A 17,831-nucleotide genomic window follows, 5' to 3' on the forward strand; every position below is an offset into this window, starting at 1 on the left:
ATTGAGTTACACATTAAAAAGATATTATAAGTATGAATAGTTAATATATATGTTGGCAATTAAATGTGTGTGTGTTTTTTTTCTGTTTCTAATTGGAATTAAATGTGTTATTTGTTATTTTCTTTATATTTGCATTCTATACCTTACTCTAGAATACTCTAGGATGTGGGTTAGCGGGGTCAGTCATCTCAGGGAATGGGCTAGTCTTATGGGCCACCAACTGAGGCAGTTAGATCAGTCATGGGTCAGTCAAAGTATAGTAGTGGGTGGGTCCATTACATTACGGGTCAGTTATTCAGTCCACGGGCCGTGATTCATAGCACGCCGGCGTGCTAAGCACGCTAGGCTAATTTTAATTTTTTTTAATTTTTTAATATTAAAAAAAAAAAAAAAATTGCACGCCGGGGTTGTGTTTAGCTTCACCCTTCAGTCCACTCATCTTTATGTAGTCCAAAGCAGTAATGAAAATTGCATCTTTGCCAAGTTTCTATAAAAATTATTTTCTTAAAAAATTGCATCTTTTGGACTTATTTTTGCACGCTCTGCTTTCAAGAAAATACTTGACTATAATGGTGGATTTTCTTTCTTCTTCCTTTTTTTTTTTTTTTTTTCATTATAATTTAATTTCGAAAATAAAAATATCACAATCAAGCACCAAGCACTAGCAGCATCACTTTTTTTCTTCCATTTGCTGCTAAATGACTTCTTTTTTTTTTTTTTTTTTTTTTCTTTTTTTCTTTCTTTCTTTTGAAGAATTGCTGCTAAATGACTTGTTGTTTATAATTAGAGCCCTTACTTGATGTTTCAAGACGGATACAAATTTTTTCCAAACTGGTTTGAATGAAATTTCTTTCAACTTACTCTAAAGTATCATTTAACACTTTTGGGTTTCTCAAAAATTAATGTTTGGATTCATAAGTTAGTAGAATTACAATAATAAATAAATGTTAAGAATATTAAATAAAAAGAATGTGAGAAATGACACTTAGCACTTCTTTGAATTTGGTTTGAAGAAATTTATGTCCTTTCATGCACTACATTAAAGTAGATATATAATAAATAGCTATACGAATAGGCAAGATCAGTGGCATGCATTGGAAAAGTTTAGTTGCATGTCCCAATTATAGTTGACAATATATTATTAGCTAGATTTGGGAAAAGAATGTGAGAAATGACACTTAGCACTTCTTTGAATTTGGTTTGAAGAAATTTATGTCCTTTCATGCACTACATTAAAGTAGATATATAATAAATAGCTATACGAATAGGCAAGATCAGTGGCATGCATTGGAAAAGTTTAGTTGCATGTCCCAATTATAGTTGACAATATATTATTAGCTAGATTTGGGAAATTGATGGAAGGATTTCAGACAACCAACCTTGTTATTCGTGTTGTAATATATAATTTAGGAAAGGTAGTTGCAACATCTGTCATAATATTTCATTTCAAAATGACTAGTTAATTTAAAGCTCTCCATAATTAATTATAAAATTCAATCAATATGAGACTTAACACTCATTAATACCTTAATAATTTACTCAGTTTGTATAGGCTATTTATATTTCCAATGCAAGATTGTAGTGTTGCATTTGTAGTTTGCGAAGGCAATAGCTGTGAAGATTGAAATTGCAATTGACACATTCAAAAGTCAAGCCATTGCTAGGTCTACCACATTTAACACATGGAGGATACACGCCCTTGCTCTTGCCAACCAAAGTAAGGGGATGTTCATCCATGTCAAATTTATAAGTCCTCCCAAACTTGATATATGAATATCCCCCAAGATTGCAACAGGGATGAGTAGGAAAACTGAGATCTGCATAATAATAGAACCAATGTTTTGGATCTCGTTCTTCTTCACAAATATCACAATAATATTCATCACCAGAATCATCCTCATCTTTATAACAAAGTGTGCAAGGTTGTTCATACGATTTGTATCTTACGGTACATGGTAGTGTAGCGCATTTGAAATCTAGATTATTAAATTCACAATCAACACATCGAAAGATTTGTCATTCAGAATCACAAGGGCTACACTTATCAAAAAAAAGGTGTGCTGGAGAGAAAAAGTTTGTGCTCATGACCATCATGGTTAAACATGTTTGGTATCAAACTACATTGGACATCTAGGTCGAACTCGCATTTGTCACAATTGTAGGTGAAGCCATTACAATGGCGGCCACAAGCATCACACTCAAAATACCTAGCAACATAAGGTGGAATGAGGGGGTGTTGATGAAGTGGGTGTGACATTTTTTTGGATACGTAATTCAATACAAGATTCGTGAATTAAAAATTTGCATTGAGCACAACTATAAAACGGAAGGGAGATAGGCCATGCACATGCATCACATTTTTCGTTATTCTCAAGTTGCTCATCAATAAGCTTTAAGTCATGCTCATGACTAAAGTGTTTGATTTGGACGGGTTCTCCTAGTTTGGATTTCTTGGCAACATAAGTAAAGGAATCAAAGGATTCATTAAGCCCTGGATCTTGGTCTTTTAGCATACTTGTTGTTTCATCCCAGAGTTTCTCATTTAAAGCACAATGGAGATGGGTAACAAAATCACAAGTTGAGCAATAATAAACCATGTAGTCTGTGTCTGTGTCCACATTTTTAACACAAAGTAGGCAAAGTTGACGGTCGGATTGAAGGATCTGAAAGGAGCTGGAGAGCATGGTTTGGCACCCATTGCAATAACTAGAAAATCCTTCATAATCCTTTCCCACATCTTCACTAAAGATCAGCGGATGCTCGTGGCTGAAATGTTGAAGCTCCATCTCCCTCTCTAATGGCAAACTTTCTAAATGATTGGGCTGGAAAACTTACCTTAAATATGAAGACAAATCCAGACGAGTGTATTTTGAACCGTGTACTTACTCCCACAAAACACAGCCTTCAACCATACTCAACAAAAAGAAAATAAATAGAGAGGGTATTTGATGTAAGGAAATAAAAAAGGAAATGGCATATAAATGATCACATGAGCCGGCATTAATTAGTACCACAGCTACAAGAAATCCGGATTCTAGCTTCACAGTATAAATAATTCAGAGAAAACAAAAATCAAGTTCAGGTTCATGCAGTGCAGGAGTCTACGTTAAAGGAAAGATTTGTGAAAATGTTGAATAAGATCTCTAATATTGTATCTTTTTATATGTCAAACTTGAAAGATTTGTGAAAATCTTTCATGGACGTGTGGAGCTAGATTCATTATGAAGATGATGGCGGTGGGGCATATAGATTTAATGGACTATGCATGATTGATTGACTTAGATTGATAATTAATTAATTTTTTTAATCGGCAAAGAGGGTATGATGAAAAGTGTTCGGTTTGAAGAGAAAGTTAATTGATAAGTGTTTCCAAAATTTCATAACATCTACTGAATCCCAAAACTCTATGTTCTGCTGTGAGCCGTACAAGTTGAAATAAGAACAGCATCTTGCAAATTTGTGGTCTTGAATTTGGATTTTTGATATCAAAGAAGGAGAGAAAGCCGTTCAAAAAAAAAAAAAAAAAGAGATGTCATACATAGATATACATGAAAACTATAGGTTCTCTTAGTCTTGTTGAAATTACATTGACGTTTAGAGATGTTACCATAAGGCCCAGTCAAGTTTTTGTTTTATTATTGTACGTAGAGGGTTTGAGCAAGATTGTTTTGAGAAGCTTAAAAAATAACTTTAGTAATTAAAAAATGATGTCAAACAAAAATCATATAAAAAAACTATAAAATACTTCTTTCAAAGATGTGCACGATATCTTTCACGGTCCAACCGTAAATGCTACTAACAACTCCTTAAGCCTTTTGGGGTTAATCTTGGATGGATACGTAATTAAACAGATGAAACAACTTTTTCAATGACAAGATCAGAAAGACTTTTCTTCGGGTATTAAAGAGGGTTTGACAAGTAAGAAGTAGTCATTCTTGTTCGCCTATTAGATTTGGGTTGTATTAAAATAAAATATATGTATAAAATTATATAAATTAACCTTATTTTTTCTCATTAAATGATTAAAATTGTTAAAAAAAAATTCTTGCATCTATTTTCACGGTTGAACCATAAATGCCAATAACAACTCCACGAGACTTTTGGGGTTCATCTTGAATGGATTTGTAGTCAAACAAAAAAACGAAATAGTTTTTTGAAGGTCTACATCAAATTTGTAAATGGAGGAGCGAAATTGTACAAATAGGTAAGATAAGTGGGACATGCTACATTAAGCTACATAATAAAATAACTATACAAATAGGTAAGATAAGTGGTAGATGTCGGGAAGGATTAGTTGCATGTCTCATGTTTTGGCCCATTTATAGTCGACAATATATTAATTAACAGCAAGATTTGAAAAGTTAATGGAAGAAGTTCAAAACAGCCAGTCTTGTTTGTGCTGTAGTCTTGTCAAGGCACCACCTGTGAAGATTGAAAAGACAATTGTCACATTTATATGTCAAGCCAGTGCAAAGACTACCACATTCCTCACATAGACAATATAAGTGATTGACCTTCTTGCTCTTGTCACTCACAGTGAGGACATGTTTGTGCATTGTAGACTTCATGCTTGGAAATGTCCCAAGAATGCAAATCAGATGGGCATGGAAGCTGAGATCTTTACGATAGAAAAACCACCGCTTTGGATCTCGCAGTTCTTCACAAATATCACAATAATGTTCATCATCAGAATTATCTTCATCTTTATAACAAAGTGTGAACAGTTGTTTGTACAGCCAATATCTTATGGTATGGGTAGTGTAGCACATTTGAAATCCAGAATAAATTCACAATCAACGCAACGAAGGATTTGTCCATGATAATTACAAGAGCTACACCTATCAAAATATGATTCGGTGGAGAGAATAAGTTGGTGCTCATGACAGTCATGGTTAAAGATGTTAGATATCGAACTGCATTGGACATCAAGGTCGAACTCACATTTGTCACAATTGTAGACGAAGCCATTACAACCACGTAAACAAGCGTCACATTGAAACACACTATCATCAGGTTGGTTTGGGAGGAGAGTGAGGGGGTGTGGATGAAGTGGGTGTGACTTTTTTTCGAGTAATTCAACACAAGATTTGTGAAGAAAGAATTTGCACTGAGCACAACTATAAAACAGAGGGAAGATATGCCACATACACGCATCACATTTTTCGTTACTCTCAAATTGTTTATCAATAAGCTTTAAGTCATGCTCATGACAAACATGGATTTCAAGACAACATAAGTACTAATAGAATCAATGAATTTCACAAATGTTTCAGTTTCACCCCACAGTTCCTTATTTGCAGCACAATGAAGATGGGTAACAAAATCACAAGTTGAGCAACAATAAACCATGTAATCTGTCTCCACACTTTTAACACAGAGTTGGCAAAGTGGACAGTCGGATTTGTGAAGAGGGTTGGTAAGATTGAGAGGGTGGGTGTAACGTACATGTTTGACAATCAATGGGAAGGAAGAACATTCTAGGTGGATGGACCAATAATGGGTAGACAACACATAAGTAATACATGCCTTTGCCTTGTTTCTTACAAGCATTGTAGGTGAAAGAGACAGATCTCCGAATAAGGGTCAATGGGTGTGCATGACTTTCAGCTTCAATGGTGAGCGGTAGAGAAGCACATTTACCCTCAAGGTTAAAATTACAACCATTTAACCAAAACAATTGTAAATGAAGCCTTGTATATTATCTCTATTGCAACCATCGCATTTTCCTTCCCGATTTACATATGGAACACTACTGAGAAGAAGGGGATGTTTTGGGTGCAACGGATGCTGCAACTCGTGGGGTAATTTTGCACATGATTTGTGAAGGATGAACCAAAAGCACTCTTTGCAACTGTAATTAGGACCCGATAGTTGTTTTTGGCAACCATAGCAAGTATTAGAAAATCCATCATGATTTGTTGAAGCTCCATCTCTATCCCTGTCTAATGGTGAAACTTTAAATGATATTTGAGCAGGCAAACTTACCCAAAATATGAACACAGATCCCGATGGGTGTATTTTGAACCAAAAAGATTTGTCCACTTGTTCCTTGCTTGTCGTTTTGACTCTGCAACAAAACGACACAATCATTTTCAAATTACAAGCACTCCCCCAAAGAATAACAACTAAACAGTTCAAGTAAACAGTAACAGCTAAACAGAAAGAAAAGGCTCTATGATTCCGACTTCTAAAGCATATGTTTTTGATCAACATTTATACAAACCAGCTGAGTTTTTGATATAGGAAAACAAAAATAGGAAAGGACACTCATCAAATGATTACATAAGCAGGCATCAATGAATACTCACAGCTAGAAGAAATCTGGATTTTGGCTTCTTCACGGATCAATAATTAGATCAGCAAACTAAAAAACAAGGAAGGTTGGTGGTGGATTCATTATGAAGATGGTGATGGGGTTTCGAGTCTTTATTTTAGCTGAAATGGAATTCTATATATAATTCCTACTGGGTTTTGTACCTCTTGGCAACCGACTATGCATGAGTCCTTATAAAATGGAGTATGCCGCACCACTTTGAAAGTGGAGAAACATATAGGGGCAGCAGCTTTTTCACTTTGTGTCGTACAACAGAGAGAAAAAGAGTCAAAAGACAGTTTGCTCTTTTGTTTAGTTTTCTCCTTTGTGTGTGGGGTGAGATTTGAGAGATTTTCTGTCTACTCTTTTGTGATAGTGAATTTCTTATGAGTGTCTTGTAGATGTAGACTTGTTATTATTTAAATTTTAGTGTCTTGTATGATTCATTTATTTTCTCATTTTTTTTTCTTATTTAGAATCCAGAATTTAGTTCCGTGCACAACATTGTATAAAGTGTAATTAGTTTAAAGCTCTAATGTCTAGTTTAAATATCAAGTGAGTTTATGGTTTAAAAACAAAAAAAAACCAAAGAAGATACATGCAATTTTCACCGTGTGAATCAAAGATTTTTTATATTGAAATTAGTAATTTATTATTTGAAGTTGGGATGTTACATACTCACACATGAGGGGAGATTGCTGAGTATATACTATATATACAAGTGTGATTATAAAATGATTGAGTAAACCATTTCCCTCGAGAGCTGGCTCGGGCGGTCACCGAGGTATTATTTCGGAAATTGTTGTATCACCAACTGAACAACTTCTTTGCTGTGATGTTGATGTGCTCCCCACATTTTTATCACTTTTGGCTGAAAAAGCTGGCTTTTGAGGGGTAGCAATATTTGGTCCAACATCATTTTTGAGCATTGAATAAACTTCCAACATTGTTGGTCTATCCACTGGGTTTTCTTGGACGCATAATAGAGCTACTTGCAAGCATCTCATGAGTTTGCAAGATGATGAGGAATCATCCAATGATGGATCAATCAACTCCATGCCCTTATCTTCTTTCCATAACTCATATGCCTGAAATCATTCAATATTTGTTACCCATCTTTATATTTCAAATTAAAGGCAATTATTTAAATCATAAGAAAGTTTAATGAAGTTACTTACATAATCCAAAAGGCTTAAAGTTTCGTTTGGGCCATAGTAACATGCATTTCTCTTGCCACTTATGATTTGCAGAAGTAGAACTCCAAAACTATAGACATCATACTTCATAGAGTATATACCTCTTCTAACATATTCTGGAGGAACATAGCCATTGCATTTTTCATACATCAAATTAATTAAAAGAGATGTTGAGAATTTAACAAGGGAAATGCATGTGAGAAAGTGAAACCATACAAAAGCTGAGAAGTACTTACTATGTTCCAACAATCCTGTCTGTGTTTGCTTCATGTTCATCCTTTCCAAAAAGCTTAGCCATTCCGAAATCTGAGATCTTTGGATTCATGTCCTTGTCCAGTAAAATGTTGCTAGCTTTGAGATCTCGGTGAATTATTGTAAAATTTGAGTATTCTTGGAGATATAGAAGCCCTTGAGTAACACCCTCAATGATGTGAACACGCTTTGGCCAATCTAAGTTATACCTTCTGGTTGGATCTACACAAAAATAAAACTGTGAGCAGTTAGCAGTCATCAAACATAATGATACAAACCAAAGCAACAAAACGCACTTAATTAGCTAGCAAGACATCATGGCTTTTCAAGACTCTGAAAGCTTAAATTTCTCACCTATATATTGTAACACTCCTGTCCCATATTAGGAAGATGAGAAGAAGCCCACATAGAGTGGGTAGTTTATAAAGATAGTTATGGGTGCTAAGTCCCACATTGCCTAGTTACTAGGTGAAACTGAGCTTTATAATGAATTCTAGGAAAACTTCAAATTGACTAGTCCTTTTGGGGTAATAGCGCAGATGTGGCTAGTGCTTTTCCCTGGGTCGTTACATATATGCTTTTCTCAAGATTGAATAATAATGGCAATACATATCAAGATATCTTACTTTAAATATTTTGTGACAGCCCAAAAAATTAGTCCTACATTGAGAATATGTACTACTCACATAGAATGAGTGGATTATAAAATGTGTTCATGGGTGCTAAGTTCCTTACTAAATAAGATTGAATTTTATAAGTGATTCTAAGGAATTTCAAATGCAAAACTTCAACTAGTCTATTTGAATTAATAACATAGATGTGGGTAGCGCTTTTATTAGTTTGTAACAAATGGTATCAAAATAATTTAGTAACGCCATGTGGCGCTAAGCCACTGTATCGCATGAGCCCTAATGAGGACTTCAGGGATTTGAGTGGGGAAGATTATGGTACCCCTGAAAGTTAGTCCCACGTTGGGAAGATCTATTGCTCACATGGGTGCGGAGTCTTAAATTCATTATTTATTACTTGAAAATGGACTTTATAAATGATTTTAGAAAGCTCCAATTACAACTTCGATTAGTCCTTTTCGAGTACTAGTATAGTTGTGGCTAGCATTTTTCCAGGGTCGTTATATGTTGGCATTTAGACCCATTTAGGCTGATAAGATACAAAGTCAAATGTCACATAAACCCAAATGATTGACTATAATCAGAAGCACAGAACGATTGCATACCAAAGAGGTAATAATCCAAGCTTTTGTTTGGCATCCACTCATAGATCAACATCTTTTCTTCTCTCTCTAAGCAATATCCCACAACTCTAGCTAGATTTATATGTTGAAGTCCTGCGGTAAGGGTAACCTCATTTGTGAACTCTTCATGTCCTTGAGTTGAAGTTTTTGAGAGTCTCTTCACTGCTATTTCCTGTCCTCTTGGTAATTTACCCTGACAACATTGAAACCCACGGTTAGCATTGTCTGCTAAGCCAGAGCTACACAGCTGATATAAAATTCACATTCTTCAAAAGCAAAACTAATTAGTGCCAAGAAAATTAGCACAAGAGCCAAACATTACCTTGTAAACAGGGCCAAAACCCCCCTCTCCAAGCTTGTTTGCACTTGAGAAGTTATTTGTAGCTGCTTTGATACTGGAAAAGCTGAATACTTGCAGATTAGGAACATTGTGGTCAAGATTTTCAGGAGTTGATGGATTGGTTACTGGTCCAGAATCTCTGTTTCCTAAAAGAATCATGCCTGCAGCCAAATAGGAAAATGAAATAAATAAATTATTGATATCTCAATGTTATACTGACAAAAGGAAAATTCTCAAGTGGCAAAGTCTTGCAGTTGTTCTATTACCTTTTGACTTCAGTACTCTTCCTTTTAGGTAACATAACAAGAAGGCTAGAAGGACAATGATCAAAGCTATTGGAAGAAGAATTTTTAACAATAGCCTTCACTTGTTTCCTTGGCCATCTTCTTTCTCTTGAGCTGTCAATGCAGTCCAGAAACTAAATTAAAAATTTCGCATCTAGATCTTGCAAGTTGATACAAAATTTCTCTGTTTTTAGAACTCCTAAACCAAAAACTTACACTCCTCAAGAGGGTCAACCTCCAACTTAGAGCTTGGGTGAAGATAGGCAAGCTTTATGTTAGATTAAGAGTACTAAGCATTCTGCTATGCAAAGATCTCCCATGATTTCTATTTTGCTTAAATGGATTAATCAAGTCATGATGACTAATCTTGTGTTATGTGCATTTGCAAGGCAATTTTTCCCTTCCATTTCTAGATAAGCAGATTCAAATGATGAAGTTCTATAAAAGGGTTTGTAATGTCAATTCATTGACTCCTATGAGGACAAAGTATATAGCCATATAAAGTTCAGATGGTACCTGCTAGAGAAAGAACCCAATTGTCATCATTGATGACCTGAAACACATTGTAACCAAGTAGCTTCTTCTCCTTGACATAAGCAATCTTAGCTCTGATAGCCTCCACATCATCGAAATTAATCCAAGTGGATCCAATAACGCAGTAATTCATAACATAAGTAGAATTGAAAATTATTGTAGCACCATAACTTCGAATGTACCACTTGATGTACTTGTAACTCATGCTCCCATCTTGTGTTACGGCCAGCCCTGATGATGGCGCACCAATAGCATTTTCTTTGGGATTTGAAAGAGCCCAAGCATAGCCATGGTAAGCCAAACCCAAAAGCAACTTGTTTGAGGGAAATCCTTTAGCCAACCACTCTCTTATGCCATAATCAGTATTAACATGGCTTGAAGGATCATATAAAGCTCCATGAGCATGTGTAAAGTTCTCCTTTGAAGGCAGGTGATAGGCATATGCCACAACATGTGCCCAATCCATATTTCTCTGTATGGAATCAATCGGGTAAATCCCAAATTCAAAAGTTGGCAAGTAAAAAAGGGCCATCGTCAAGATCAATTGTGCTTGGCCAGGCTTTCTTGACTCAGAATTTACTTCAGCTCGCCACTCATCCAGCAGAATTCCCATGTTGGTCATGTCTGTGGCCGTGTTAGGCCAAAGCCAGAACAAGTCTATGCCTTGAAATCCATATTTCCTTGCTGTTTTTATTGAAGATTCAATGAAAGACTTTCTGTAAGAAGATCGGCTGAGCATTGAAGACAATACTGATGCGTTGACTTTCTCACCTAAGATGGATTTAGCCGTTGCAGCTTGTCCATTCCATGTAGATAGAAGCGTGACCACTTATGGGTTCTTGCGTTTGACAATGTTTGTGAAGCTGGAGAAGTATTGTTCATCAGCCGAGGGGATGGAAAGCTGGTAGGTGGAGGAGTTGATATCAGCAAAAGCACATATAAGGTGTGTAAACAAGGCAGAATTCAGGTCAGGAATGGGGGATTCACTACCAGCATACCAATAACCAGCTTTGATCCAACTCTGAGCATTAGAGCACTGCAAATTTTGAAAAAGAAACATGAAGGAGAGGAGTATGATATTCTTGGATGCCATGGAAAGAAAGCTAGTTGATATCTCTTTCAGGGTATGATAACATCTACTTAATGTCAAAACTGTAGCAGGGGAGAGCAGCATCTTGGAAATTTGTGGGGACTTGAATTTAGCTGTTTGATATGAAAGGAGGAAAGAAAAGAGACGTCCAACGTTATACATGTATGAAAACTACAGGTTCCCTTAGTCTTGTTGACATGACTTTACTTTGATGTTTAGAAATGTTACCATAAGCGAGGGCCTGAAAACTTTTTGTTTTATTTTTGGAGCAGCTTCGTCCAATGATGTGCATAATATCGTGCATCTACTTTCTTGGTTGAATCATAAATGCATTATGCCATTAACAACTCCACAAGACTTTAGTGGTTAATATTGGATGGGTTTGTAGCCAAACAAATGAAACAGATTTTTCAAATACAACATCACAAAGACTTTTGTTCCGGTATTAAAGAGGTTTTGAGGAGTACTATGAGGGGGTGTAATTCGTGTTTGCGTGTTGGATTTGGTCGTATTGAGGTATGGCTATACAACTATATACGTTAATCATAACCTGACTCGTATAATTAAACAGGTCATGTTGTGAGTATACTTGTGAGTTTTGAGTCCCACATTGAAAAAGTATATGTAAAAAAAAAAAAAAAAAACAAAGTACTTAATATACATAATTTGACTTAAGCTCATTAGCTTAGGCTTTTGGGTTAGAGTGGTGTTCAAATATATATATTAATATACTATTGATAAGAACTTCAAAACCACTTATCTCCCTAACAAGTGAACCATGATTAGCTTATTGGGGCGGATGTTTGGCTTTGATACTAAATGATATAAATTTTGAAAAAACTCACATTAGAAAACTGACTTGCAAGAGGAAGGTGCCCAAGAGCTTATATACGCATCGTTCATATTAGCTTTAACCCATGTGAAACACAATGATCTTAAAGTTAGCGATATCCTTCTGCACAACGCCTCCAACTCCTCCCCCATCCTCTTCATCTTCTGCTCCCGATTGTCTACTCACGATTCTCCTCAGCCGGAAGCCGGTAGGATGTACACCACCCTAAAGAGAGGACTCAAATGAGTTCCATGTTTAAATGACACTAATTGGTTTTTTTCTTTTTATTTATTATTATTTTTTTTAAAATAAAAAAAACTAATGCAGAATAGGATCCTCTCCATTTCATTATCTATATTTTGTTTTGTTGTAACATTAATGATATACATAGTAATAAGTAATATTTTAAAATAACACTTAAAAAAATGTTATTTTAAAATATTAAACCACATGGCAACAAATTTACTATAAGACAACATATATATTATTAAACCTGTTACGACTGTCTGGATGATATGAGTAGATTATAAGTCCATATAATTAATCATAATGCATATTTGTCATCCTCAATAGCTATCTTAAAATTACTTGAATTTTAATTAATAAACAATAATTTTATATAGATATATTTGTTCTTCATGATAAAAAGTTTTTTGTTTTTGTTTTTGTTTTTGATGAAAAATCAAAGATAGATAATAAAATGTTATTCTATAAGAATGCATCTTTTGGACTTATTTTCACATGCCCTGCTTTCAAGAAAACACTAGACTATAAAGCAACGTGAACTTTTTTCATTATAATTTAATTTTAAAATTCAAAATATAACAATCAAATTAACACCAAACAGCATCTCCTTTTTTTCTTTTTTCTTTTTTTTATTTTTCTTTCTCCTATGTTACTAAATGACTTGTTATTTAGAGGCCTTACTTAAGTTTTCAATACACTGCAACTTGTAGAGCCCATAAAAATTACTTCTCGATCATGAAGTACTTGTATTTCAATGAATCTTGTTTACTGATTAAAAATATTTTGTTTTACTTGAAATGACCCATCACAATTTTACACAGATCTTTCTTATATTACAGTAAGTAAATTTAAGAAATAACACTACTAAACAGAGAATGTAGCACTTCCGGAGCATTTATCTATATATATCCCTTCAGGAACCCAATTTCCAAATGAATTTTCTGCTTCAAACAACTAGCACTACTTCAGCAACACTATTGTAAAGCATTTAACTACATTAAAAGCAACCCAATAATTACCTTCAAAACATTTCAATACAAATGCTCGTGCATAGCTTCTATTGGAGTAAATAGCATTTTTCAATGCAGACACTTCCTCTTGAGCATAATATACAATGTTATTGTCCCCAAGGGGTAATTCAATCGGCTATGAACCACGCCTCATGAAGCGGAGGTCACTAGTTCGAATCCTCCCTTCCCCTTCCCTTGTGTGGACATGTCAAAAAAAAATAATAATAATATACAATGTTATTCATCTCATTTTTCAAACTCTCTCTCTTCTTCCTCCTCGTCTTCCTCTTCCTCTTCTTCTTTTTCCACTTCGACGAAGATCTTTGTCTTCCTCTTTGTCTTCATCTTTGTCTCCCTCTCCCTCTTCTCCCTCTCCCTCTTCTTCCTTTAGAACATATAGCCACCATCTTAGTGCTTTAATCTTGTGAAAGCACCACCTGTGAAGACTCAAATCACGAGAGACACATGTATAAGTCAAGCCATTGCAAAGACTACCACATTCATCACATAGACGATGGCCGCTCTCGCACTTGTCATCCAAAATGAGGCGATGTTCTTGCATGTCAGATTGACAAGTCCTCCTACATTTGATATATGAAGATTTCCCAAGAATGCAGTTGGGATGAGCAAAAAAAGTGAGATCTTTACAATAGTAAAACCAGTGCTTTGGATCTCGTTTTTCTTCACAAATATCACAATAATATTCATTATCAAAATCATCTTCATCTTTATAACAAAGGGTAAATAGTTGTTCGTACGGTCCGTATCTTATGATATGTGGTAGTGTAGCACATTTGAAATCTAGAGAAAATTCACAATTAGCACAACGAAAGAAGGTTGTTCCTAGCAAGTCACAAGAGCTGCACTTATCAAAATATGATGCGCTAGAAAGAATAAGTCGGTGCTCATGACCGTCATGGTTAAACATGTCAGGCATCAAACTACATTGGACATCAAGATCGAAATCACATTTGTCACAATGGTAGGTCAAACCATTACAAGTGCGACCACAAGCATTACACACCAATTTCCTATTAGCATCAAGTGGGGGGGGGTTGATCGAGAATGAGGGGATGTTGATGAAGTGGGTGTGACTTTTTTTGGGTAATTCAACACAAGATTTGTGTAGAAAGAATTTGCATTCAGCACAACTATAAAACGGAGTGGAGATAGGCCACATACACGCATCACATTTTTCTCTATCCTCAAATTGCTCATCGATAAGCTTCAAGTCATGCTCATGACAAAAATGTTTAATTTCGACGGGTTCTCCCAGTATGGATTTCAAGACAACATAAGTACTAAAGGAATCAGCGGATTCATCATGGCATTCTGGCACATATGTTTCACCCCACAGTTTGTCATTTGCAGCACAATGAAGATGGGTAACAAAATCACAAGTTGAGCAATAATAGACCATGTAGTCTGTGTCCACACTTTTAACACAGAGTTGGCAAAGTGGATGGTCGGATTTGTGAAGAGGGTTGGTCATGAGGTTGAGAGGGTGGTGGTGACGGATATGCTTGACAGTCAATGGGAAGGAAGCACATTCTAGGTGGACCAAGAATGGACAGACAGCACATGAGTAAAACATGCCTTTGCCTTGTTTCCCACAAGCATCGCAAGTGAAAGAGACAGATCTCTGCATGAGGGTCAATGGGTGGGCATGACTTTTAGGTTCGATGGTGAGCGGCAGAGAAGCACATTTTGTATCAAGGTTAAATTTACAGTCAAAACAACTGTAAATGAAGCTGTAGGCGTCTAGATGATCTGTATTGCAACCCTCGCATTTGCCTCCTTGATTCGCCTTGATGAGAAGAAGGGGATGTTTGGGGTGCAACGGGTGCCGCAACTCGTGGGGTAGTTGTGCACATGATTTATGAAGGAGGAACCAAAAGCACTCTTTGCAACTGTAATTAGGACCCGATACTTGTTTCTGGCAAACATTGTAATTTTTATAATAACCATAATAATCCTCATCTACATCTTCGTTGAAGATCAACGGATGTCCGTGGATGAAATGTTGAAGCTCCATCTCCCTCTCTAATGGTGAAACTTTTAAATGATTGAGCTGGCTAACTTACCCGAAATATGAACACAAATCAGCTTCTTCCAAAGAGATAGATCCACTTACTCTCACAGAACACAGCCTTCAACCATACCCTGCAACACAATGAGACAATCATCTTCAAATTACAAGTACCATGATCACCAAAACAAACAATATAAATAGAAAGGGACCAGCAACGACCTTCCAGTTTAGTGAACGAAATAAGCTCACAAATGCATATCACAGTTCAAGTAAACAATAATAGCAAAACAGGACCCAAAGGCTCCCTGATTCCGACTCCATAAACATATATATAGCCTCGTTTGTTAATACTCTTTTAGGACCGATTTTTGCTTTTTAGCTTAAAAAAAAAAACAAGCAAAATATTAACAAATAATTCAACATATAAAGTAATCACAAAAACATTAAAACAAAAAATACCTTTTAAAAAGCAGTAGCAGATATGTTTTCAGAGTACAAACCAGCCCAACTATTTGATGTAGGAAAACCAAAAAGGAAAAGATACTCAAATGATCACATAAGCAGGCACCAATTGATACTCACAGCTTGAAAAAATATGGAATTTGGCTTCGGATAAACGTTAAGATCGGCTTAAAACTTATCTGCTACTTCTGCATTGCGATGGAAAGGCTTGGAAAGAGTTGAAAGATGATCAATAATCAGAGGATAAGAAAAGGCAAGGATGGTTGGCGGTGGGACATTGTTGAGCTGGATTTACTATGAAGGTGGAGATGGGTGACGCAGCCGAAGACTTGGTAACAAAAGTTTAAGAGCTTCTTCATCTCTTAAACAAGAAAAGAAAACACAATCCTCAGATTGCAGCACAACCCGCAGGTTGAAAGATAATTCTCCTCAGAGAAAATTGAGAAAAATCTCAAATTTGATTGATTTCAAAATATCATGGTCGAAGTTGTTGTAACGAACGTTTACAAGCTTCCTGTGTATAGGAAAAGAAATAAATAAAATAATCTATCATATTCTATCCCAAGCAATTGATAAGCCTAACTCCCAAACTCCCTTATGGCTTTTGACAAGGATCCGGCCTGTATCAAATCTGTCGTGTTAATTAAGAAGCTTGTATTATATATCTACATTAATAAGGCCAACTATCAAATATGCTGTGTTTAAATTAAGGCAATTATCTTAGTCGGATGTGATGTGTTATTTGTAGTATAAATACTTGTTTTTACAATATAAATACTTGTTTTTACAATATTCCAAACCATGCCACATTGCCATTCCTCAAACTGATCGACTTAACACAAGGTGGAGGGCTCCTACCAACCTCATGGACACTAGTCCAAACACGTGTACGGGTGTTCCTCAACCGCCTCTTCAAAGATGTTTACAGGTGGACGTGTGAGTTCATAGCTCAAGAAATATAAATATCTTGACCTTAGTCGCGTGTGAAGTGAGCCCCATTTTCATTTAAAAATTCATTTTTGTATGCTTTTAAAGCAGCAATAACAACGCATGATTTTCAAAAATGTTTGTCTATAAAATGTTATAGCCGTTTTGTTTTAGAGAGGTGTTATATACATATATACTAGTAAAATCAAACTTAATTTTCCTTTGCATTTTCTTCTCTACATATATAATTAACTTCATACTCTATAATATAAAAAGAGTAAAACAATTTATATAATGTTTGGTGTAAAACACAATTTAATAACAACACATACTTATCATATAGCTTAAGCATATACAACATAAACATTTATTTATAACATTCTTTACATATTTTGTTAGGCATATTTCACCCGCCTAATCACCAATTCGGTAATATTTGTTCACCCTTTTTTAGCATTGGGGTGCTAATTAACTGTTAAATAGTATACAATTTTATCGGTGAATATGTGAGTCCACTATTCAGCAAGTCTAAAACATCATGAGCATACGTGTATTGAAAGAGCCTCATCTTAATGCGGCGGGAGTATAATATATCTCTTAACAAAAATTTAATATTTACACAACCACCAAATTATAATAGACATTTATCAGGAGTAATGCTAAATGTTTCACTTATGTCTCTTTTGTGTTCTCCCAAAATCATCATTGAATTTGTTATAGATTATTATTAGATTTTGATTTCATGGTAATTTTAAAAATCATATCAATTTTGAAAGCACACAAAAGAAATTTGTAGCATTACTCATTTATCAGTTCGATCTTGCCAAAAAAAAAAATATATATATATATATATAAAACATGATAAATGTATTTGCTAAACTAGAGTCATATGTACACCTTTTTTAAAAGATCCTATGTGGTTTGGTTATGATGTATTAAATGTATTTATAGTTTATTAAGGACTTTGGAGTACTAGGTTTAAATGTCTTTACAATTTAATTATGTGGATCAAGAATTGTTAGATGGTGATTTAATGATTTATCAAACATAATAAAGAATAT

General features: G+C 35.2%; 1 protein-coding gene and 1 pseudogene across 1 annotated transcript; both read right to left on the reverse strand.

Annotated features, from left to right (window-relative positions):
- Window positions 1–6,928: 6,928 nt before the first annotated feature.
- LOC132185779 (cysteine-rich receptor-like protein kinase 19) lies at window positions 6,929–11,237 on the reverse strand (annotated as a pseudogene).
- Window positions 11,238–13,617: 2,380 nt separating this feature from the next.
- On the reverse strand, window positions 13,618–15,892 carry LOC132185231 (uncharacterized; the record flags this gene model as incomplete). Its single annotated transcript, XM_059599031.1, has 2 exons — window positions 15,841–15,892; window positions 13,618–15,512 (listed from the first exon to the last, which is right to left on the reverse strand). A coding segment is annotated over exon 2 (1,767 nt), but the record flags the coding sequence as incomplete, so codon positions are not given.
- Between the last annotated feature and the right edge of the window lie 1,939 nt (window positions 15,893–17,831).

This window comes from Corylus avellana, chromosome ca6 (genome assembly GCF_901000735.1).
Source record: "Corylus avellana chromosome ca6, CavTom2PMs-1.0".
Classification (NCBI taxonomy): domain Eukaryota; kingdom Viridiplantae; phylum Streptophyta; class Magnoliopsida; order Fagales; family Betulaceae; genus Corylus; species Corylus avellana.